Here is a 25,091-nt window from a genome sequence, read left to right as displayed (position 1 = left end):
AAACAAATTAATTTCCACAAAAGAGGTCACTTTGGCGTCATATTGCTTCATTTAATTTGTCTCAAAATATATAAAAGAAAATACCAATATTTAAATTAAAATAGCAACAACAACCAAAAAAAATTTGTTTTTTTTTAAAGTCAAAGTCAACGGTCAAAGTCAACTATGACAGACTGACCGGGTCAGGTTAGCAACTGGGTAACCCGCCCTCCTGCTCCTATGTGCCCAATAAACCTTGTGGGCTGAAGCCCATCAAAAATAAAATAAAAGGATTATTAAGCCCAGTCCAATAAACATGGACTAAACAGTGCCCATGAATCAACGTGGGTCCAAATGTCCACATAGTAACTGTTTCCTTCTTTCTTCAAAAATGGCCAAACAAGATCCAACACATAGAGAGCATAAAGAAAACTGAATCTAAACCCAATATTACTTATCCAACTTTAAAAATGAATTCAATAAATTGAATCCATACATAAGTTTATCCATAATAGAAAAACAAAATGGATATAATTCCATAAGAAAACAAGCATATGACCTATGAATATGCACATAACAAAAATTGGATTAAAAAAAAAATCACTAAAATTCTTTTCTTAATGATTCAATACGAAGATGGCTCTGATACTACTTGATGGAGAAAATCCATCATGTGAAAAACATCACATAAAACCAATATCTATCATGTTAAATCATTAAGAAGATAAACTAAATACGGAAGCGTACTTGAATCCATGAATACCGTCTAAAATCCTTTAGTCTAGCGGTGCTTGATCTTCCAAATTAGTATGTATATTGTTCTTGAGAGAGAGGTTCTCAATTTTCTGATGATGGGATTTCAAGAAAAATATTATACATATAATTTGGGGACCATAACTACTTTTGTAACTGCACATATTTTCCTTATTTCTAATTTGGCCCATCAGAAAATTAGAAATTACAAATAGAGTATCTACACATATAAGCCCATACTTTATGAAACAAATTAGGCCCATTTAAAATTAAACATAGTTAGATGACTTTTAATTTAGGTCAAAACTTTTATAATAGCAAATCACATACAATTATTAATAATATGTATACGTAAACGTCCATAAATCTAACAAGAAGTACATATAAGTTTTGTTGATATTACAAATGACAATGCTCCCCATCCCAAAAAGAAAAATAAAATAAAGTGAAAATATATGAATCCCATGGAAAATTAACAGAATTTTTAAGTGTTTTTGCTTTTATAGGCAAGGTCCTTGCTCACTAAGCACTGGTGGAGCTTGTAAGGAGCTGGTGGGGGCAATTGTTCCCACAGAACTTTGAGACACCCCTATATTTTCAAGTAATTACATGCCTCATTTATCCCCACTCCCTCACTTCTCTCCCCATTTGCCCCCACACCCTCACCTCCCTCCAATTCTACCTCCCCCCCCCCCCTTCCACAATCAATTTTTTGTTGATGGCATTGCCTTTTGATTGAGCTTTCTCATATACTAGTTGGAAATGACCTAAATATTTTTTTCTTCAACTTCTAACCAAAACCTCTTAATTTCTCCCGAAAACCATTCATCTTCAAGTTCTTCAACTATAAAACTAACCATAGTTTGCCCCCACTACAAGAAAATCCTAGCTCCGCCCCTGTCACTAATTGGAAAGATGATCGCTTCTATGATTCTCTTGTTGATCAATGGCTAAAAAATGATTAAAACAGCAAAGAGATGAAATGCATGGTTTCCCAAGCCGCTTCTTGTGTGGACCAATTTGAAGATCGTTGGCCAAGAATAGTCTAAGTAATTAACAACTCATTCAAGTATTCAATTACGTTCTTCAAGCTTTGTAATGATCAATTTAATAGTTGAGTTGAAAGTTGAGATGACTCTTTAAGTTAAAAATGCTTTGTTTTTACACACCAAGAAGATAGTCTGAGCCTCGGAAGGTGTTTTGTCTCTCTTTTCTGATATAAATATAAATGAAGGCAACAGACCTGGACACAGCATGGTCGATGATTCCTCCTATGGAAAGAAAAAGCTCTGACCATGATACTAGACACTACAACGAGGTCATGAAGGAATTAAGGAAGATTGCATTGGCCAGGAGTATTGAGTATAGGGGACCAACTAATGAATATGGCAGCTCAAGTAGAAAAGATATGCACCGTAACCGTTAGATGAAGATGAAGAAAGTCGATTAAGGTTTCAACGGACGCTCCTCATGTGACTTAGTGTGAAACAATAAAGGAATAAGAAAATCTAGAATTCACCAAAAAATAATTATCAAAGAGAAATTTTATTGAATTGAATATGTTCTTTGCATTTCATTACCATCCTTTTATAAAAGAAAAGTTATAATCCTAGTAAAACAAGAAAAATAGCAAATAGCAGAAAGATTACTAAAAGTAGTAAAAACATTCTAAGCATGGAAATAGACACTACTTAACCCTATAAGTAAGGGAGAATCGGCAGTCCGTGACTAAAATTATTAACAAAACAAAAATGATCAAAAATAGCAAAATTGCCTAAAAATCGCGATAAACGAATGAATTGGGTCTAAAAACGAAAAACTCAATTGAATAGCAATTGATCTTAACGATCTCGACGTTTTCATTCAAGAATGGGTCTTCTCGGATGATTTTGACTCCATCACCCCTCTAGGTCTGCTTGGACTTTTGGCAATCCAAATGTTTCTTGAATTCTTGTGCAACTTGTCCCATCATCAGGAGAATTGATGATACCAATTGTAAGCAAAAAATTAATTAATTCCACCAATTGTGATAGCTTTGAGATAACATACATTTTTTTTTTCCTTCTTTCTTTTGAAATATTTATTAAGTACTGCGTATAGAACAAAATATTTTGGTTTGGTTGTTGAAATCTATTATGGTTTTTGCTCAATCTATATGTATTTTTATTTTGTGGTGCTCTTTGTGGACACCCTAGTTTGATTGAACTAGTCGAGAGATAATTAGAATCCAGTGTCGATGAGAATTTCAATCAATCAGTGGGACCCACTTGAACCAATCAAGGATGGTCAATATGGTAATAAAAAAACATGATTTTTTGCTTGGCCATATGGATCAAACAACCAAGCATAGCTTTGTCTGGCCGTATGGTGCATATGGCCAAGCCAGTTTTTGCATTGACTTGTCTTATTGATATGTGCAAGTTTAAATTGCACTGGTTTTTCCTCAAGGAAGGTCAACCATAATTCCTTCTGGACGTCCAATTTAGTTAGGTAGTTGAGAAGCTTGTGTGTAAGAGATTCTTCACAGGAAATGACCTCATTTAAGTTGGATTTTCCCTCTTTTAATCCCTTTTTAATTGCCCTATTACCCATGCTCTAAACCTTTAAATTCTCCCTCGCCTAGGTTATTTTGATAATCTACTCATTCTCCTAATCTTGACCCAAGGTCCTTTTTGCTTAGGGAGAATTACCTCTTTTAATCCCAATTTGTTGAGACTTATTAGAAAGGATTCCCCTTCTACCCTTCCAACCTTCTTCAAAATTCAAAAAGGTTCTATGACATTTAATGTAAATTGACCATCTTCCAAAACATATAACCACTTTATCCACTCTAAAGAATTCTCTAGAACTTGAGCTCAATAACCCTTTAATCCTTAGTTTGTTGGAGACTCTCTCAAGGAAAGTAACCAAAAAGGCCAAATTAACCACATATTTACATATCATTTGACTTGATTCTCTCATAATTGACTCAAAACATATTGTTAAGGACCATTTTACCCTCCTCAAAGAGTTCTTTAGAAATTATTGGATTTTTATTAATTTATCCTTTAATCATCTTGATTGGTGAGACTCATAGGTGAGTGGAAGACCATGAAGGCCAAGGAACGGTAATTGGGGTCTTTCGTTGAAGTTTTAGTGAAATTATTGAGAACTTGAAGATTTAGGATCAAATATCCTCATGGATCTCCCAAAATCCTATAAATAGAAGACTCATTCAAGGCAAATGGAAGAAAAGAATTAGAGCTCTAGAAAGTCTGTCAAAATTCCTTCTCAAAACTCCTAAGCCTTCCCAAAATTTTGTTCAAATAGCCATTCACCCCCCTAGAAGCCAAGCTCAAGAAGAAAAAAGAAGAAGAAGAAGATAGGAGAAGTTCTAACACAACCCTCATTCTAATCCCCTTATTCTCACCTCCCCATTCTTTACTTCTTTTTCTTTTTTTTTGGTACCTCAAAACCTAACTCCATATCGATCTTCATTTTTTAAGTTTACCCCCTTCATATCACTATTCACTCCTTCAAATGTAGAGCAAGAGAGAAATTTTGACTAGTATTTCTAAATCACTGTTTATCTTTTTGAATACCTATTTTACCCCCTCCCCCCTCCTCCTTTTTTCGTACGTACCGTTTTTGACATTTTTTTTTTCATGGAACATGTTTTAAATATCATTTTTATCCCCAACCGATTTCGTTCTTATAAGAGAATGAATGGTGATTAAACTCAAAGTGATTTGGAGGTGACCTCCATCTTCAAATTTGAAGAAGATGCCAATTTGATGGAAAATTTTCAAAATGCGAGTTGGAGATATTCTAAATAAAAGAGTGTTCAAGTTCTAAAAATAAAAATGCTTAAGTGTGCTTGAGTATGCATAAAACTATACACTTTTTCTTGAGATAGGAGTGTTATACACTTGAGAAAAATTGATTGTTCTTTGTGCGCTCACCATGCTGCTTCGAGTCACTGTAGCAAGGCTTTTTAGAAAAGTGTTTAACCATCCATGTAAAACAAAGATTTGTACTGGAGTGACCTCAAGATTGACCTCATTTCACACTTTTCTGACTTGGAGGTGCACACAAAACTATAGATCCTTTTCACTTGTATCTCAATGAAAAGCATTTATGGTACCTACACACCTCCAAGTCAGAATAGTGTGAAATGAGGTCAATCTTAAGGTTACTTCAACATTATTCTAAAAGAGACTATAAACAAGAGTATGTACCCATCACTATAAATAATTAAGGGATGCGCTATTGACACCCTTTTTTTTGCTCGCCACACCTACTGAAACGTTAAATTTCAATAATGTGTTATTATGTAAATACCCTTTTTGATTTTATCATGTTTTATTGCATACACCCACCTAACACTAAGCAAACAAACACATTTTTCCCTCCTACCAATTCGAAGCATATTAAACCTTATCAAAACATTCCTATGAAAAAATCCTATCAAAGTTCAATCACATTCACATAACCGAACGATTTTTCTTTAGAGATTCATCAGAAAATCACGTTTTGATCATTTGATGGACATTATTCAATAAAATCTGATTTTTACCATTATTTGGTATATTTAAGCATTTTGATAGATGGTGGTGAGTTTTTTATCATTTACTTTCATAATTTTTTCTTTTTTTAATTTTTTTTTAATCGTTTTGCAAATGAACCATGTTAAAAATCAATTTTATATTTGTCGTTTGCATTAAAAAAAAAAAATCAAAATTCCTAGTATATTCAGTAAGTCAGGACCGAACTCATCAGCACATCAGCACTATTTCGTTAGTACATATCAAACACATTTTTCACATGGGATCCCCATGTAAAATACTGTTATCATTTGATAGTGTATTTTTTTGATAAATTTCTACTGAATTTATCATTCTTAGATCGATAATCACATATCGAACAGTTCCTTGCATGGGATCCTATGTGGAAAATGTACGGTATGTTATTACCGAACCTTTTTGGAAATGTTCGATATGTAAGTGGGCGTCGCAATCCCACCCTATAATTTTTTGGATAAAAGAGGGGAATATTCTCTTAGGACACATTTATACTATGGACTATCCCATAATAATTATTTATGGTGAAGGCCGAAGGATATATACCTTCTTTTTTTTTTCAAAAATATTCACCGTAGTATACGGTCATGATTTAACGGATAATACCTAATCAGATCTTCGGAATGATTCGACCCATTTGACGACCCAAAATTTTAATGATTCAAAACCGATCCGATTGGATAAAGGCAAAAATTAGTTCTCTTCTTTTCATTTTGCCGAAAGGAATTTCTCTCTTGATCATAGAATCGTGGATTCTCTCGAAATTCCGAATTTCTGGGGTTAGGTTTTGATTTTCTCTCTAAAACCGAATTATTTTTCAGAGAATTTGAATTCGAATCCATGGCATCGCGAAGGCGGATGCTTTTAAAGGTCATAATCCTTGGAGACAGCGGGTGAGGATAATTTGATTATTTGAGGGATTTTCTTTTTTCTTTTTTCGGATGCACGAATTTCTTTTTAATTTATTTGCTAATATATATTAGAATTTTTTTTTTTTTTTTATCTTATTTTAATTTGCACCTGTTTTGATCTTTTGATAGGGTCGGAAAGACATCTTTGATGAACCAGTATCCTTATTGAAACCCCAAAATTTATCTTCTTTTTATTTTTATTTTTTATTTATATCTCAATTATACTATCTTCATGTTTGCATTTTAAATTTTTTTAAAATTTGATCTGGGGTTGCTTAGTTTCAATGTAATTTGCCTTAAAAAATTACTTTTTTAGATTTGTGAATCGTAAATTTAGTAATCAGTACAAGGCAACCATTGGAGCTGATTTCTTGACAAAAGAAGTCCAATTTGAAGATAGGCTCTTCACATTGCAGGTGAATCGTTTTTATTTTTGTAATTTTTTTTATTTAAATTCCATTTTTTTTTTTTTTTTTGATAGATTGCATTTATAGGGTATTTGTCCTTAGCATGATTTTTTAAGAAAATAATTATTTTTTAACAGTGGTATGCACTGCCACAAAATTCTCCTAATTTTCTAAAATTTGGAAAAATTCTCCGAATAAGTATTACTTGATTCAATTGGTGAATCGAAGAATTGATCGGTGATTTGCTAATTAATTGCTGAATTGGATAAAATTTGTATAGTTGTACCCTTCGACCTCGACATTTTATCTTCTTCAACCTTCAAATCTCAAGAACAAGACAGGTTTTTAGGGAGGTTGAAGTTGACAGGTTTTTTCATTTCTGGGAAGAAAAACATCACTATATAATCCCCAAAACTTTCCCGAATTCTTTTCGAAACTCTACTGTATTTATCCAAATTATCCAAACTGTCCTCCCAACGAATAATTGTTGAATCTCAACTTAGTTACCATGGTTGTATATACATGGGATTGGATGACTATCCCATGTAAATTTTGTTCCTTATAGATAATTTTGTGATATGGGTTCAGTTCTCTTAATGTTGTGATAGATTCCTTGGTTCATCATCATCTGCACCTTATCCCAATTACTGAGGGGCCATCTTGGAGATTCCTTGATTGTTTATGTTAATAAAACTGAAAAAGATTTTCCCTTGGAACTATAATCTGGGATTGATTAGATTAAAAAAGAGCAATAACACATTCACAAATTTACTGCCTTCGCCTCACATAATCGGAAAAGGTTCTATTTCTGCTGCTTGTCCATTCTTATGGGACTCACCTGATTGGAATTCACCATTTGACTGCCCAAATGATTGAACTTATCTATTTGGTCTGGGTTTTAGAATGTTGGAATGAATTCTCAATTAAGTTTTTAGTAAGGTTTAGAGGATAGATTGTAATGGTATAAGCATTAATTTTGGCTTTGGTGATAACAGGTATGGGTATAAATCCAATAGCCTTTCTTTTACCAATGTGTCCAATATAGCCTTTTGAGAGAAGAGTTATCAGGGTAAATATTACAGATAATGTTTTTCTCCAAGATTATAGGTATCTTGGGACAATTTCTCCTAAAACAAATTGAGTAGCTTAGGAAAGAATGAAGAAACAAAGTATTTTATGAATCAATACATTTACAGCCTAGAAAAGATGTGAGAGGAACTTCAATGTTATAACTTTTGTTTTGTTTTGTTGAAGGCTGACATGTTGTGGCCGTAATGTTCAGATATGGGATACAGCCGGGCAAGAAAGGTTCCAAAGCCTTGGTGTTGCATTTTACCGTGGTGCAGACTGCTGTGTTCTTGTGTACGATGTGAATGTCATGAAATCCTTCGATAATCTCAACAATTGGCGGGACGAGTTTCTGATTCAGGTAATCACCATCACCTGTTTACAGTCACAGCAACTCGAGTTTTGGAGGATCAAAGTTTGAAAATTTTCTTCTGTGCTTTAATATCCAGGCCAGTCCATCTGACCCTGAAAACTTCCCATTTGTGGTGCTTGGAAACAAGATAGACATTGACGGTGGCAATAGCCGGGTGGTATGATGATTTCTTCTCTCTCTTTTGTGCTTAATTTCTTCTCAATTTGGAAAATATGGCAGCCTTAATAAAATGAATTCATCAGAAATAACTCTAGATCCGTTTTATTACTAGTCTTACAGGCTTTTTTCCTTAGTGCTCCTCTCAAATTAATGAATTAACAAGGCAGAGAAAAAGAAGAAAGGGGGGGGGGGGGGGGGGGACTGCTATTGGCACCCCAACTTTTACTTATTACACCCAAAAAAAAAATTAAGGAAAATTAGTAAATGGTTGAGAAATAAGTAAAAGTTGAGGTGCCAATAGAAGCTCTCCATCTTTTTTTTTTCTAATGCTAGATTTCTTTTCTTTTCTTTTTTCTTGGATTTAAAATTTTATATGAGCCTAATCATAATGGCAAACAACTACTGAAATTTTTTGAACGAGTATTACAATGTTTTTTAATGCTGAGATTATAATTTGTGCCAAACCTTTGTGACGTTTGAATGGTGTGTTTTAATCTTTAATTGGAGTGCTATAAATAATTTAAGAAATTAGTTGCGTAGTAAGTAAAAGTTGGAGTGCCAATAGAAGCTCTTGAAAAAAGAAATAGCAATACACATTGTGCTTACTCGGGATTAGAAAGGTGCACCACTACATTCCTCAGCTAAGGGGAGTCTTACATAGCTGTAGGAAGGGAAGCAAGTATCCAATTAGGAATTAGTAGGCTAATATATACATGTGCATGAACCTCAATGCTTTTAAAAAGCATCTTTTATTTTTCTCCCTTCCCATCGAATAAAGTCAGTATACAAAGAAACAATTGGCGTAGTAACATTTTTCGATAAACTACTTTAATACTTGGTATGATTCACGCATAAGTGTACTTTATTTGTCACATAGATTCACTCTCTGAAAGCTGCCCAATAGTACTATTTTTATCATCAAATGGAAATGAATGCTAATGCTTTTTTTTTTTTTGAGTGGTTATTGGATCTTGTATTCTTGACTTTCAGGTGTCTGAGAAGAAGGCAAAGGCATGGTGTGCCTCCAAGGGAAATATCCCTTACTTTGAGACTTCTGCAAAAGAAGGTTTCAATGTGGAAGCAGCTTTTGAGTGCATAGCAAAGAATGCTCTCAAAAACGAACCTGAAGAAGACATGTGAGTAACCCTAGTACGCCATCATATTTTTGTTTGTATTTTGGAAAATATTTTATCAACAGTTTTAGTTGATGTATCTTTCTGATAAACGGAATGAGTTTAAGACATTGTTTAAAAACTGAGGTGTACTGAGTGAGTATACAGATGTACAATTTATTTACTTAACTTTAATTAAAACATAAGAATTTTAGCCAACATTTTATGAAGTAGAAACTTGAGGGTTACTTGAACATTGCAAGCTTTATGATTTTGTAGTTGTAATCTCTTATGAGAGGCTAATTGTTTGTTTGTTGATGTTGAAGATATCTTCCTGACACCATTGATATGGCGGGCAGAGGAGGACGACAACAAAGATCCTCGGGCTGTGAATGTTAAAAAATGTTTGGTTGGACAGTATTAATTTGTTTTGGGATGGAAAGGCGACTGCATTTTCTCCCCTTCCATTCATTATTACCCTGATAAATTCAGCGAACTTTGTTAACGTTCTATGTGTACTTTGTTAAGTTACTTTGTTTCCATCTATTATCATTTTTTGCCTCGCTGTTGTATTAAGATCATGCCTCTATTGCTTATTTATCGTACATGTCTTTAGTATTGTACTCTAATTCAAAGCCTCTTCTTCTTCCATGTGGTACCCTTTAGTCTATGATCAAATATTTTCTGGAATTTATTTTTAAGGAAAATTCGCCCTGAATCATTTTACTGCAAGTGAAACAGCTACTTATTTGAATTGAAGAAAATGCTAGCCTCACCAATGGGTTGATTTGCTCTGTAACAGCATGACTGTTGGGATGGCAGGTATTAATCCTTGGAAGATTGGAATTAATCTCGATGAAATATGTGTTTTTCCGTAATGGTTATGTTGGTGGAGAGCCTCAACCACCTAGGCCTTCTTTGTGGTGGGATTTTATATTATTTAAAGCCGCAACAAAGGAGAGTCAATTATGGTCTTATGCTTTGTTGACTGTTGGAATCCCCCCAAGTAAGCAAATCATTTTTCTTTCTCACAACCAAAAATAAACTGCTAAAAAGATTTGTATTTATGAGTACAAAACTTTTTCTTTCCTGAGAGCTAGTAATACAGGTGGTGGGGTGGAAACTCCGAAAACTTCCAGCCAGCACAGTAAAATCTACCCAAGAGATGCCTTGGGACTATAGATTTGCGAAACGACCTGAGCTTGAACCTCTCCGTCGCCATCGTCGTTTCTTTCGAATTCGCCAAAAGCTCAAAAACAGCAGAAGACCTGAAAAGTAATAGATGAAACAATGTCACAACACAATCTTCTATAAAATATTCAGACAATTTTCAATAGTAAACGGTTCAGATCCACTTGCCAGAAACAATTACGATAGTGGGTACGAGCCATTGGCTTGCAAGGACAACCTGTGTATCAAGCTACAAGCAAGACCAGAGAAAAAACAAGGGAAAAAAAAAAGAGTTAAACCTCTCAAGCAACTATAGCAATTGTGAATGAAAAATTGGGAAGAACAATTAAGAATACCAAATTTCTAGTTCCTTACCTCATCTCTGTTGAGTAGTCCCAACAAGTCAGTACTTCTGGAATTCCTTCCATTCTTCTTGGGTAAATTGGCCCGTCTCAGACCGAAACTATCCATGGTCGAGTTCAAACCTCTCCCAAAATCTACAGACGGATATCCTGGCAATCTTCGATTCGTCCGCTGTAGACTATAACCTTTTGTTCCCCATACCTCAAACCTGGAATCACTCCGACAAACCAACTCCTTGCCTACAACTGCAGAATAGGTAGAGAAGTTGACATCGGTTCTGCGTGATGGTAATTGCCTATCATCCTCGTACAAGGGTTCATCTTGTCGAAGTGAATTTGAGAAGAGTACTGGATCTTTGATGTTATCACTTGTGAAATCCAGTATTTTTCTCAGAAGCCAATAGCAGTTGGTAACCATATGACTGCTGTCTAGACAGTTGGAGTCTCCATACACTGCAATACGTCCCATACCCACCTCCACAAGACCAAGTATAGAAGAGTCCGCCTGCATTTACTACATCATGGATGTGTGCCGAACGTAAAAAAAAAAATGCACTACACATGCAATACATAGATGTTTCCAAGTTAAATAGCAGATATAAATTTGTTCTTTTTTCCCATTCTCTAAGACATGATTTACAAAAGAAAACAAACAGAATAAAGTCCAACTTCTCTTTTTTGCTGTGATTAAATGTGTTTGATCAATTTTCTTCATATCCTACAACTGCAACTCCGCAAGTAAGGAAGCATACGCTCACAACCCCGACTCAATTTTTTTTTTTTTTAATGATTTTAGATACCCTTGCATTTATGCTTTAATTTGAGATACCCCTGTATTTTCAACTAATGACAAGCCTCATTTGCTTCCACTCCCTCACCTCCCTCCAATTTTTTCCCTTCAATCTTCTGAAGATGATTTTGCCCCTGGTTCCGCCTCTGACACTCCGCATAGGACATAATCTTAGAATGTGAATAATTTTCCAACTTTTTTAACTGCATTTTTTCTATCTTATAACTCTATAAGTTTGCTTTAGATTTCTATTTAAGTTTTTCAGGGGTATGTCGCACACTCACTCTCTACGCAGGCTTCAGGAAATCCCTGATGGCATCAAGATTTTATGCATATTTAAACCAATTGGAAGGTTAACTTAAGGAGCTTGTTTTCTGACCTTAATCATACCAGAAGTCTGCAAGACATTCTGGGTGGCGCCGCTCTCCGAGCTGTCAAGGAAAGGGAAGCTATGCACATACCCACCTCCTGGAAACTTCACTATATCCGTTCCAGAAGCATAACGACTCTGTTCGCCATCAATAGTGAAATCACCATTCAGAATCTTATCCCCAAAAGCAATTCCAAATGGAGCCAAAAGATCATTCAGTGCAGGAATGTTTGCACCCCCAGTAACTGGAGTCCACCAACTCCTCGTGTTATCATCATAAAATCTCATCTTCACCATCGTGTCCACATTGTACCACTCAGCAAACACCGCCAAGCCCAGTCCAGTACTAATTATGTCATCTCTCAGTTTTTCAATCTCTTCTGTGTAGTACTCATCCTCAAGATCCACCATTAGGAGTGTCCCATACTGCCATGCATCAAAGCACGTGAGAGGTGAACCAAGTGTCTCGATGTAGTATCCAGCATCTCTCAACATGTTGAACATAATGTGGAAATTTGTATGCAGGTGATCCCCATGCCAATCTAGAATGTCGTTACGAACATCCAAGGAATCTCTTGGAATATACCCTGGCGGATATTTGATACTATGATACTGATCCCACAGAATCCGTTTCGATCTTGGAGGAGTTGGAACCACCTTAAGCTTCAACTGAAGCTCACATGTACTACTTCTTCGCGGGTCTTTCTCTCCCCGAGGTGATGGGCTATATATTCTAACTGTCACATTGCCTTCAATCAGTCCTGAAAACTGGGCACCTTCTTCTTTGATTTGCATATGTAGTGCGAGATAACCAGTCCAAGGCCAGATGATTTCAGAGTAAGTGAAGTGAATGCTGAGCAGATTGCCTACCTCATCTGCAGGGTGCCACGTAGGCGGACCTTCAACATAGCCAATGACACCCATACCATTGAGAATGGTGGCATTGAAGATGACCGGCATTGCACCAGCATAGAGAGGCTGGCGAGAGAAGGGCCAGGAATAAGGGTGGTCTGTATAATCGAGAACACTAGGGAAAATGCTCGCCCGTGGTTGGTAGTTTTTTAGTATCTCATATGACTCTAAGCTGACAGGAATGGAGAAGAACACCAAAAAAGAAAAGAAAAAATGATTTATTTACATAAAAAAAACATACAAAAAAGAAATCCATGTCCATGCGAATTAGAGCACTTACAGGTCAAGTCGGCCTGCACCCTGTTCATACATATTGGGACCAGAAAGTTTTGCAGCCCCCTCAACCACTGCTTGCTTCATACTTGCTGGATTTAGAATGCCCTTTCGTTTGCTTTCCGGGATGACACTCACAAGCAGGCACACCACACCTGCAACTACTGGACTGGCCACACTGGTTCCTGAAAGGCTTTTGCATCCTGTGCTGATCTTAGATCCCATAATTTCTCGCCCATATGCAACAATATCTGGTTTTACACGACCATAACTGCGTAGAATGTCAGTGCAGTTAGCCCTATATGCTGCCAAAAGAATCACAAAGCAAATCATGTCGAAAGAAATAAGGGGAAGTTTGGAACTATCATAAGCTTGAAAACCTCAGTAATATGTATTTACTGATGAGGGTCAAAACAAAAATTGCAGTGGACATAACGAAGCAAAGCACCAAGTTATTTTTTGATTTACTCTATCTAAAATATTTTTGGTGACTAAGCAGGGACTGCACCCACTATTAATAAAAATAAATGGATGAATAACACTACCAAGAAATCATTATGATTGGGATATGATAAACTTCAATTGGTCGTGTTTGCATGTGTAGGGTAAGTGGGTAGGTTGAAGTGCTGCAAAAGTAGTTCCAATATTCTCTGTTTGGATCACATGAGAATGGAAATAGTCTTGAATGTCGCAAAAGCCCAAAATTCTGAAGCACTTCCTGATTCAGAAGATCTTTAACTAAATCCCTATCAATAAGATCTCAAAAATAATCAAGCAACCTTGTGCACTAGGAAAAATTATGCCACCATAGTATTGATTACATTTTACGTTGATTAACCAAATTAGAGAATGAGGACCAATAATTTTCCTGGATATGGAACGTACAACTCTCTCAGATTAAAGACTAACAGAAATGATGGTTTTTACAGAATGAGTGAAACACATATTATATGGCACAAGTTGCACTCAAGCATACATATCAAACAAATATATATATATATTTGGTATATTGTTATTGTAATATATATATATAGGGAAAGGGACATGAAAAAACATATGTAAAAACAATGTAACATTAAAAAAATTTCAAAATATGGGTTAGAAGTTTCGGATTGAGCTGATTTTTTGTGAGGATGATCTCTATGATGGGAAGATCATCCGAAAAAAAAATCAGTCCAATCTGAAACTTCTAACCCCATTAAAAGTGATTTAGAGTGTGGACCGTCAATTTTTGCCAATAATTTGTAAATCACTTTTGATGGATTTAGAAATTTCAGATTGAGCTGATTTTTGTGAGGATGATCTTCTCATCATAGTGACCATCCTCACAAAAAATCAGCTCAATCCAAAACCTCTAACCCATATTTTGAAAATCCAATGTTTTTACATATGTCCCATGAATATATATATATATATAGGGAAATGTTCAGCACCCTAAGTTTTACCACACACTTTAACAAACGTTTTTTGTCCTACATGGGTTAGAAGTTTTGGAATGAGCTGATTTTTGGTGAGGATGATCTCTATGATTAGAAGATCATCCTCCCCAAAAATCAGCCCATTCCGAAATGTTTAGCCCCATGTTTACACGTTGAAAAATCGTGGACCGTCCATTTTTTGTAAATCAATTTTGATGGGGTTAGAAGTTTTGGAATGAGCTGATTTTTGGTGAGGATGATCTCCTCACCATAGAGATCATCCTCACCAAAAATCAACTCATTCCGAAACTTCTAACCCATGTAAGACAAAACGCGTTTGTTAAAGTGTGTGGTAAAACTTAGGGTGCCGAACGGGACCCATATATATATATATATATATATATATATATATATGTTGTCTCATAAGAAGGGGGGAAAAACAGTAATAAATTGGTCCGATGTATTTGGATTTGCCTACCAATTACAATCCATGAGTCAAGATGTAATGATAAAAAAGTACCAAATCTGGCCAGAGTATAAATCAAAAGGGAAAAAAGTACTGATCAGGTAAAAACAAATGATGGTACTTTACCCATGAGGAATCTCCCAAGTACTCATGCCGCGAGAGGAGAATGAAGCTATATGATCACTGTAATCAATGCCACCAACACCGATAACATCACTTTGATCCGCTGGATTGTTCAGGGTACCATACAGTGGTCCATCATTTCCGATAGCCGAAACCATAATAATATTATTAGCTGTCACCTCCCAAACCTGGAAGATAATTTAAGCCGCTTCATGTTGTACATTCAAATGAATGTTAACTTTTGGGGTCAATTAAAAATATATATATTCAAAGGGAAATATGCAAATGATGAAAAACACATACAAGAAGAAGAGTAACAAAAGATTTCCGGTAAAAGAGCTAGGCAAAAAATTGAGAATCCATTTCTTTCCACAAGCTGGAATAATCAATCAGTTCTGAAACCGGCTTCAATTAAGAGGGCAGCACACTGTAAACTTGTGTTTAATGATAGTTAAAATTCTCTCCTGGAATGTAAGACATTTGAATCATAAGGATAAGAGGGCTGTGGTCAAGGGAGTCAGTGCTCTCAACAAACCGCACATTGTTACCTTGCAAGAATCGAAGTTGAGAGTTGTTGAGAGTAGGGTGATTGCTGAGTTGTGGGGTGTCAGGAATAAGGAGTGGTGCTTTGTTCCGGCGATTGGTACAGCGGGAGGCATCATAGTTATGTGGGACACTAATTTTATTAAGGTGGATGAGGTTTTAATTGGGACTTTTTCAGCATCTGTCTTTTGTAAGTGTGTGGGAAATGATTTCTCTTGGGTTTTCTCCGGTATCAATGGTCTGACGACAAATGGGGAAAGGACTCTTTTTTGGGAGGGGCTGGATAATGTTGGGTATCATTGGAGTCATCCGTGGTGCCTTGGAGGTGACTTTAATGTCATCCGGTTTTGCTTTGAGAAATTAGGGGGGGTAAGATGGAGTGCAAAGATGAGGAAGTTTGGTAAATTCGTTAGCAGGAATGAGTTGGACATCCCGCTGTGTGGGAAGTTGTTCACTTGGTTGAACAATCAAGTGGATCCCTCACGTACAAGATTAGATAGATTTCTTGTGTCTTGTGATTGGGAGAAGCATTTTGGGGGTTTAGTACAAGAAACAACTCCAAATCCCGCTTCTGATCATTGCCAGATAACTTTGGTTGCGGGAGAATCTAGACGAAAACTAATTCCTTTTTGTTTCGAGAATATGTGGTTGTTGCAAGATGGCTTTGTAGATTTGATTGAGGGTTGGTGCAGTGAGGTGGTTTGTGAGGGGAGACCAGGGTTTGTGTTTAGAAAAAAATTAAAATTCATCGAAGAGAAATTGAAACAATGGAACATTGATGCAGGACGATAAGGAAAGACAAGAAAAACAAATTTGATTTAGGTAAAATAGGAGACTTTGGGAAATCTGGTTAGGGATTGGATTAAGGATTTGGTTTAGGATCGGATAAGGATAGGTAAACCCAAAAGTAAAATATTATTTTTTTTGCAATTACGACAATTTCAATAGGATAGATGAAAAGGGTAAAAAAATGGTTAAAGGTTAAGAGAAAGGATAAAGGATTCAAGAACCAAGAATCAAGAAAATCAAGAACAAGGAACTAAAAGAAAATCAAGAAAAATAAAAGAATAAAACAAAGAAAAATAATGTTACATTGGGCTCACTCCAAAATGGCCTCTCACACCACACCATTAAGGGAAATATCAAAGCTTCAATCTCAATTTTTATTCATTATTGAAGAAAATTACAGCAAAAAGCAAGTATTTATTATGTTCTCTAAACCTTAAATCTAATCTCAACCATCCAACTAAGATAAGGAGATCCAATGGTTGTAAATAAAACTTAAAACAACTTAAATAAAACAAAAGCAAAAATACCATCTATGTCACAATCCCGTAACTTTATTTCCCTTGAATTTTCAGCCTATGAAAACTCATTAAAAAAATCAATATAAAGTTACCAAATTGCCTCGTAACACCTATACTAACATCATAGGCTAATAAAACATCAAAATAAGCTCAAAAAACATCAAATTAAAGTCCTAAAATAGAAAATTAAATAAAAGTTAAAATCTACTCTTCAATATTTGATGTCTCCATTAATTTTCCTCGACTGGGAATATTTCACCATTGGCGAAATAAAATTGTAGTAATTCTTATCATCAGTTGCGTTTCACATTAAACATCAAAAAGTCCGACCGTGTGGAAGAGAGGAAGAGAGGAAAAGGGTAAGGCTAGCTCAGATTGAAGATCTTGACAGGAAAGGGGAATTAGGAGGTTTGACAGGGAGGAGAGGGGGCTAGATTAAATATCAAAGCTTGGTTTCAAGAATTGGTAAGAATGGAGGAAGTTTGTTGGAAGCAAAAATTTTGTATGAGCTGGTTTAAAGGAGACAAAAACTCGAAAAAATTTCATAGAATAACTAACTACCATAATAGAAGAAATTTCATTTCCAAGCTTAAGATTAATGGGATTTGAAAGTGTGAAGAAGGCATCAGGCAAGGGATTGAGGACTTCTAAACTAATCTTTACTCAGAAGATCATTTGTCGTGATTGCTCTTAGATCAGTTGGATTTTAATAGTATCTCGTCGGATCAAGTTGGGTGGCTCGAGCGCCCTGTTGAGGAAGAGGAGGTTTGGTCAATGGTGTCGAGTGTGTGTAATGATAAGGCGCCTGGGCCAGATGGATTTTCAATGGGTTTCTTTAAGGCTTGTTGGGAGGTAATCAAAGTGGATTTACTGGCGGTGATTGATTACTTCTTTAGGGATGAATTCTTGGATTTTGGATCGAATGAGACCTTTATCACCTTCATTCCTAAGGAGGGAGTGGAAGACATAACTGATTTGAGGCCTATTAGTCTTGTAGGTGTTACATACAAGATAATTTTGAAGTTGATGGCGAATAGATTGAAGTTGGTTCTAGAAGGTATTATTGGATCTCATCAAGGAGCCTTTGTTAAAGGTGGACAAATTCTAGATGGAGCTATGATTGCAAATGAATGTATTGATTCGATATTGACATGGAGACTCCGGGAATTATTTGCAAAGTAGATCTTGAAAAGACTTATGACCATGTGACTTGGAATAACTTGAGGTATTTGATGAGTATGGGGTTCGATTAGAGATGAATTAATTGGGTCAGGAAGTACGTCTTCACAACTTCATTCTCGATTTTAGTTAGTGGGGAGCAGCCCAGTTGGTTTAAGAGTTCTAGAAGGCTATTACAAGGTGACCTTTTGTCTCTATTTCTTTTTATTATTGTGGCTGAGGCTCTTGGGAGGATGGTGGGAAGGGCAGTTGTTAACGGGGATTTCTCTGGTTTTGGGGTGGATTCTCATGGCATGGTTGTCTCACTTGCAATTCACGGATGACACTTTGATGTTTTTGGATGAGCAGCAGATTTGGTTTCTAAATGATGTTCTTATTTTCTTTGAAGCTTTCTCCAAAATTCTTTTGAATCTAAGTAAAAAAGCATGGTAATTCCAATGGGTAGAGTGGTTAATATAGAGGTGCTTGCAGCGACTATGGGATTGCAAGTCGGACATTTACCTATGACCTTCCTCGGGCTACCTCTGGGAGCAGCTTACTCTAGTATTGCAATCTGGGATGCAGTTTTGGAGAGAGTGGTAGAAGATCGATCTCATGAAAAGCAAGGTATTTATCAAAAGGGGAAAGCTAACCTTGTTAAAAAAAACACTCTATCTAGTATACCGGTTTGCTTCTTTCTCTTTTTACAATGCCAAGTTTAGCGGAGAAAAAATTAAGTTATCTCGATATTTTCTTTGGCATGAAGATGGGGGCAAAAAGTTTCACCTTGTTAATTGAAAGAGTGTGTCTTTTGAGGAAGGTAGGGGGACTTGGGGTCCGAAATTTGAAGAAGATGAATCAAGCGTTCTTAGACAAGTGGTTATGGAGGTTTAGCACCGATTGTCTTTGAAGATAAGTTATAGCATTGAAGTATGGTGAAGGGAGTTTCGGTTGGGTTAGTGATTCTCCCTGGGTGGCATTCAGTTGCAGTGTTTGGAAAGGTATTTAAAAATCCTCCCTTTGTTCCATGACAAGATTAGTTTTAAAATTGGTAACGGACTTTTTGGTTAGGTTTTGGGAAGATCGATGGTGTGGCTCTAATCCCTTAAATGTCCAATTCCCGAATCTATTTGTCTTGTCATTGAAAAAAGGGGAGAACATAACATTCTTTTTAAGTCATTCAATCTTGGGTATTACTTAGGATTTTGGCTTCAAAAGAGTCTTCAATGATTGGAAAGTGGATCGTGTGAGTAGGCACGTTGCGGGTGTAGAGTCGGTGGTTTTAACTTTGTCGGATATGGATTTACGTATTTGGGATCCAAGTAAGAATGGCTTATTTACAGTCAAATCTTTCTATTGAGACTTGGTGGGGAGGCTAGCCCGTTCTTTTCCAGTTGTGAAGGTGTGGGGCCCTAAGGTTCCTTCGAAAGTTGCATTCTTTGTTTGGGTAGCCTCCTTGGGAAAAATCTTGACTGTGGATAACGTTATGAAAAGAGAGGTTATTTCGGTTAACTTTTACAGCTTATGCAAGGAGGATGGGGAGTCTGTAAACCATTTACTTATTCATTGCAAGGTAGCCACCGAGATTTGGTCATATTTTCTAGACAATTTGGGGTTATGTGATGTGCTCCTAGGTCCTTTCAAAATTTAGTGAAAGGTTGGCTAGCCATAGGGCGGGGTTTTTCGGAGTTTAAGAGTAAGCTTTGGAGCATCACTCCATTTGCAATTTGTTGAAAAATTTGGAAGGAAAGAAATCTTAGGACCTTTGAGGAGAAAGAATCCTCGGTTCAAGCTTTTATTTTGGGGACTATCTTCTTCTGGAGCAAGCTTTTTAATGAGTTAAAGGGGGATTGGGTGTGTAGCATTGTTGTTTAGTCAGTTTTGTTTTTGGTTTGTCTTGGTCTCTTTGTTCTTTGCTTGTTTTATTTTCTTTCCTTGTTTGTACTTTGCGTCATGGTCCTCTCAACCATGCTATCAATAAAGATCTTTGATTTATCAAAAAAGAAATAAGGATTTTCATTTTATGCTAGCACATCCATTTGTTGAAGTCTAAAAGAGCGATGAGAAGACCAAAAATAGAAGCACATTGAGGTAGTGAAGAGTAGGCATGGTTCTAGACAGAAGTGAATAGGGGAACATGATTCATTACAGGAGAAAACCCCAAATTTTTGGGATTGGGCTATTTTGATGATACTGATAATGCCTGCACATTCTTGGATTAACCTTAAGAAACAACCATAAGACAAGTACATAGTCGAGAAGAAGATCCAGTGAATAAGATGCAAGCATGTGAATTCATAGAATATAGTGGACTGTGCTTAACAGCTGATGTGAACTAAATGGCATGTATACTTGAAGGCATATAAAGAAAAGAAAACTCTGAATACCAAACTCTTATGATTCAAGGAAGCCACATGAGGTCAAGTACAAACAAATCAACTTTATCCAAATCTCCATCAAACAAAAGAAACTCTTAAGATTTTGGGAATTAATTTAAGTTAGCAGTTGGGATCAGATCAAGGCATTAAGCCATAGCAGCAGAACACAGATGGTTTACCTTTTCCACAAATGGAAGATCCAGGTAATCAGGTCCCCCAATACTCAAATTCAGCACATCCATATCAGTTGCAATAGCATAGTTGAAAGCATCAAGGAACCATGACGTGTAAGATACCTGCAATAGGCTGAATATAATCTTCTCATAATCTTGCCAACAAAGATAATATCAGAACTCTATAATAATAAAAAATGAAACCATATATTTTTTTTTGGGTGGGTGGGTGGGGGAGGCGGGGGGGTGTTTAGGTGAATAAAATTATATTATTGACATCTAAAAAGTAAGAGCCATTTAGGTTTGTGCAGTTGCAAAAAATAGTAAGTGATATCTTAGTGGAAAAAAAAAAGTTACATCCACCATAACAACCACAAGGTATTAAATTCTGGTTGTCAACCTGGAAATGGAATGATTTTGATCAGTGTTAAAATTAATAAAATATAAATGGAAAAGATGATAAGGTTCTTGAAATGATAAAAATATTGAGAAATTTTCATTGAAAATGTCTGAAATGATAACATAAGCATGAGAATGTGCTCATGTCATTGCAATAACAATCATATAAAGTGTGGAGATGAATATTGATGGTGTATGATTAACATTGGTGCATGTATGGGAGAATCTGACAGCAAAATGTAACTAGATTATATATTATACATCAAAAAAAAGTAATGCCACGTTAGTTACTTATTGATGCAGGACAACCTAGATTTGTTTGATTCTAAGGTTGTTCTACTTTGGGAAAGGTGGTGTAAAGACTAATTAGGTGGTGAAGGTTGTTCTCCAATAGGAAACCCAAACAAAAATAGTGCCATCTCTTTATATTTAAAGCAAGGATGGTACTACGTGCTGTGACATGGAAGAACGAACTCATCATTTGCTCAATTTGGAAGGATAGGCATATTTCAAGGTATGGCGGATTGATCAATGGCGGTGAAGATGGTTCAATCTTGATAGTAATTTTCTTCTGATATCCAATTGGAGCTAAAGCTGAGATGGGTCAAGTTTGGCTCTTCACTATCAATCAAATTGGCTTGGCCTAAACTTTTGCCAGTGTATCATGTTTACTACAGAAGCAATTTTTGTTCGCCTTTTGATAGGGTTGTAATGCTTTCTCTCGGGCGGTCTTCTCGACCTCCGTTTTTTTGGAATAGAATTATCTTTATCTATAAAAAAAAAGTACACAAAATTCTTAGAAAAGTACAAACCACAGACCAAGCCTAATGGAACCCACAAATCCTGGATAATGGTCGAATAAAAAATCATAGCTATTCTCATGGCCAAACAATCGCAACTGTAAGAATGAAAATGCACAAAAAGAAAAGAAACAAGGATATTCTAGCTTAAGACTAAAAATTGTGTGAGACAAGGTCTTCTTGTCCTTTTCTTTCTAAACAGATTATTTTGCATAATATGGTTTGGAATAGAATAAATGGACGTACAGAATTCATTCAGCAAACCTAGATAATTGGGACTATTGGAAATAATATAGTTGTTATTTCAGTCCTAGTTGTTTTCTAGTAATAACTTTTATTTATTTCTTATATGTAAGGGCAGTGTTGTCTTTTGACTCTTTCATTGTTATAAATTCTTGCCAAACTCTCAGATTGAGTCTGGTCAATTACTTATAATAATTCTTCTTGGTATCAGAGCGCTAGGTTCGTATAGGTCACAGGTTCGAGTCTCCTCGAGAGAATTTTTCATTGTCATGGATGAAGGGGAGTTGAGTGTTGTATTATCCACTTCCGCTCCCAGGTATCACGTGCTCACGTATCGTGTCCCAGTTTGACCAAGACTAATGATTATGATTTTATTTTCAAGAAGGTAAAATTTACATCATATCTATATAATGAAACACAACGGAGGACCTCACTACTATTATTTTATGGGGGTATAAAGATTGAGTCAAAGGATTGGGATCCACACAACTTCACTTTATTGTTTTTCCTCTTCTCTACCTTTCCAAGAAAACCCTTCAACTTTATCTCCTCTTTCAATCATATATACCTCTTTAACTTTATTGTCTTTCCTATCCTCCCCATTTTTCAATGAGAGCTTCTATTGCCACACCAACCTTTACTAAGAGCACCCCAAGACGTGTACTAATTCGTTGGGGATTTGCATAAGAATTGGGTTGCTCTTAGCAAAAGTTGGTGTGGCAATAGAATCTATCTTTCCAATAATATCCACCTAAATTTTCCATCTTTCATTTTTTACCCCTTTAACCCCAAAGAGGATGCCTGGGCAAACTCTTATAATATGATGAAGGGAAAAAATCATGGTGTGTCAAACGCATTAGAAAGTTGTTTTACAAGAGACCATACTCTATTAAGGAAATGGTGTTGCTTTAACTATTTTTATTTTCAAAAAGAAATTTATCAAATTAGATACAAAAAATGCAAAAGAGGTAATTGCAAGCATATGTCAAAAAGAAAGTGTAAAAGGTGTACATGAGTTGCCACGTAAGTCACGATAAACATTACCTGGGCATCAGTAAACACGCGGAAAGCATAAATCTCTGTGTCCGGTGCAAAACCAAGGCACTCTGAATCTTCCCCAGCAATAACTCCCGCCACAAACGTCCCATGCCCAAGATTGTCATTGAGTGTATCCTCATTGGTCCAATTTGTCCGTTCCTGTAAAATGTTTATGAAACCCATACTTCAGCTGCAACCCCATATAAAATATAATTAGACAAACAAATATGAGATCGATGAATAAAAATAGTACTTATTAGGCAAAACATGCCTTTATATTACGGAAGTGAGGGTGATTTGCTCGGATTCCTGTATCAAATATTGCCATTTTGACTTTTGCACCTGTGTATCCTTTGGACCAGAGTTTCTCAGCTCCAAATAGAGATGTAACTTGTGATCTCTGTAACGAAACAACGGTAATTTCGGAATCTCAGAATATTATACAAGCAAAGCTAAACCGCCATTAAAATTTTAAAATTTTAAAAATTCTGAAAAACAATCAAACATGTATGAACCGAGATTTTAAAAAACAGCTCAGAAATTAGAAAATTAGAGATCCAGCAATTGTACCTGCATCATTAGATGGCGTTGCCAACTTATTGAAGAATTAATAAGCGTTGAATGATACTCTCCATCACTAAATGACATAGAGGTGAAGATCTTCCCTGGTCGCTTCTTCCCATCCACAAAAGATCCATTCTTGGGGCTATCTGCCATGAATAAATTCCTTGAATAGCTCATATCGACCGAAACATCCTTCACGAGCCCTAATTTCCCAAATTCCTTGATCACAGTCATTGGGACTGCCTCTTCGATCGATACAAGACCGAAATCGGTCGGAAACGAAGAAGCCGGGTTCCTCCTCGCGATCCATTTCCATCCACTCAAAGATCGAAGATTCTCTTCGAGGTAAATTCGGTGATCGTCCGCGTTCTTGTATTCGAAAAACCTCACGATGTAATTCCTCTTCGGAGTTTCTTCGATTCGGAAATTCGTTTCAGTTAGGGTTTCGTTTTGGGTATTAGAAGTCTCGATCCGATTGAAGGACAATCGAAAATGGAGCACTGATAACGAAATCAAGGCACCCAAGAGGGCGAATCGAGTGATCATTTTGTCCGTACGATTGTTAGGGTTCGCGGAAATTTGGCGGGAAAATTGAGCTCCAACATTGATGGAAGATTTTCCCTGAAACAGATGTTTATTCTCTCTCTCTCTCTCTCTCTCTCTCTCTTGTTAGGCGGAGCGAAAATCAATTTGGGCGTTTTTATGGTTGCGTAGGGTGCGTTAAATGCACCACCATCAAAGATTCAAGAACATTGGTTTTAATTTTTAAAACATGGTATTCCGTCTCGTCTCGGTCCGACACGAATACCGAGCTGACTCTTCCGAATCAACTCGTGTTGTACAAGATAAAGGCATACACATTTATTAATAGTCCCGTTCACCACCCTACGTTTTACCAAACGTGTTTTGTCCTACACAGGTTAGAAGTTTTGGAATAGGCTGATTTTTGGTGAGGATAATCTCTTCGACTTAAAAAAATTGGATGGTCCACGATTTTTCAACTTGTAAACATGGGGTTAGAGATCATCCTCACAAAAAATCAGCCCATTCCAAAACTTCTAACCCATGTAGGACAAAACACATTTGGTAAAGCGTAGGGTAAAGTGTAGGGTGTTGAACATTTCCCTTCTAAATAACTATAACTTTTGAAAATAGTTATTGGCACCCCAACTTTTACTTATTACATACCAATTAATAATAAAGAAAATAGGTGAATGATTGATAATAAGTAAAAGTTAGGGTGCCCATAGCAGATCTCTCGATTTTATATTAGACTTCTAGTT

At 36.2% G+C, this 25,091-nt stretch overlaps 2 protein-coding genes across 7 annotated transcripts; one reads left to right on the top strand and one right to left on the bottom strand.

Annotated features, from left to right (window-relative positions):
* The first annotated feature begins 5,995 nt into the window (after nt 1–5,995).
* On the top strand, nt 5,996–9,884 carry LOC147388789 (ras-related protein Rab7-like). The gene is made up of 7 exons (XM_086419364.1): nt 5,996–6,184; nt 6,332–6,358; nt 6,519–6,618; nt 7,892–8,038; nt 8,127–8,207; nt 9,200–9,345; nt 9,648–9,884. The coding sequence occupies exons 1-7, from the start codon at nt 6,132–6,134 to the stop codon at nt 9,718–9,720; spliced, it is 627 nt and encodes a 208-aa protein (XP_086275490.1). The 5' UTR covers nt 5,996–6,131; the 3' UTR covers nt 9,721–9,884.
* Nucleotides 9,885–10,202: 318 nt separating this feature from the next.
* On the bottom strand, nt 10,203–24,539 carry S1P (SITE-1 protease). Of its 6 annotated transcripts, XM_086419358.1 has the most exons (10): nt 23,815–24,538; nt 23,516–23,644; nt 23,251–23,403; nt 20,771–20,887; nt 15,209–15,393; nt 13,206–13,469; nt 12,023–13,097; nt 10,867–11,358; nt 10,681–10,741; nt 10,203–10,589 (listed from the first exon to the last, which is right to left on the bottom strand). In XM_086419358.1, exons 1-10 carry the CDS (start codon nt 24,352–24,354, stop codon nt 10,498–10,500), a joined length of 3,108 nt encoding a protein of 1,035 aa, XP_086275484.1. In that variant the 5' UTR covers nt 24,355–24,538; the 3' UTR covers nt 10,203–10,497. The 6 variants fall into 6 exon arrangements, with proteins under 6 accessions (XP_086275484.1, XP_086275486.1, XP_086275488.1 ...); XM_086419360.1 differs by lacking the exon at nt 23,815–24,538 and having other exon boundaries at nt 23,251–23,434; nt 23,516–23,647; XM_086419362.1 differs by lacking the exon at nt 23,815–24,538 and having other exon boundaries at nt 20,771–20,897; nt 23,251–23,434.
* Between the last annotated feature and the right edge of the window lie 552 nt (nt 24,540–25,091).

The sequence above is a fragment of the Akebia trifoliata genome, chromosome 12 (genome assembly GCF_017979445.1).
Source record: "Akebia trifoliata isolate Shusen 1 chromosome 12, ASM1797944v1, whole genome shotgun sequence".
NCBI classification, from domain to species: domain Eukaryota; kingdom Viridiplantae; phylum Streptophyta; class Magnoliopsida; order Ranunculales; family Lardizabalaceae; genus Akebia; species Akebia trifoliata.
This window is presented reverse-complemented; position numbering and strand designations above follow the sequence as displayed.

Bases quoted from the DNA above. Each gene is read 5' to 3' on its own strand.
- LOC147388789 (XM_086419364.1), top strand. From the start codon at position 6,132: ATGGCATCGCGAAGGCGGATGCTTTTAAAGGTCATAATCCTTGGAGAC. The intron at 6,185-6,331 runs GTGAGGATAATT...ATCTTTTGATAG, and splicing joins ATAATCCTTGGAGACAGCGG to GGTCGGAAAGACATCTTTGA. The intron at 8,039-8,126 runs GTAATCACCATC...TTTAATATCCAG, and splicing joins GGGACGAGTTTCTGATTCAG to GCCAGTCCATCTGACCCTGA.
- S1P (XM_086419358.1), bottom strand. From the start codon at position 24,354: ATGATCACTCGATTCGCCCTCTTGGGTGCCTTGATTTCGTTATCAGTG. The intron at 15,394-20,770 runs GTAAACCATCTG...ATTATCTTCCAG, and splicing joins ATCTTCCATTTGTGGAAAAG to GTTTGGGAGGTGACAGCTAA. The intron at 13,470-15,208 runs GTAAAGTACCAT...CATTCTACGCAG, and splicing joins ACTTGGGAGATTCCTCATGG to TTATGGTCGTGTAAAACCAG.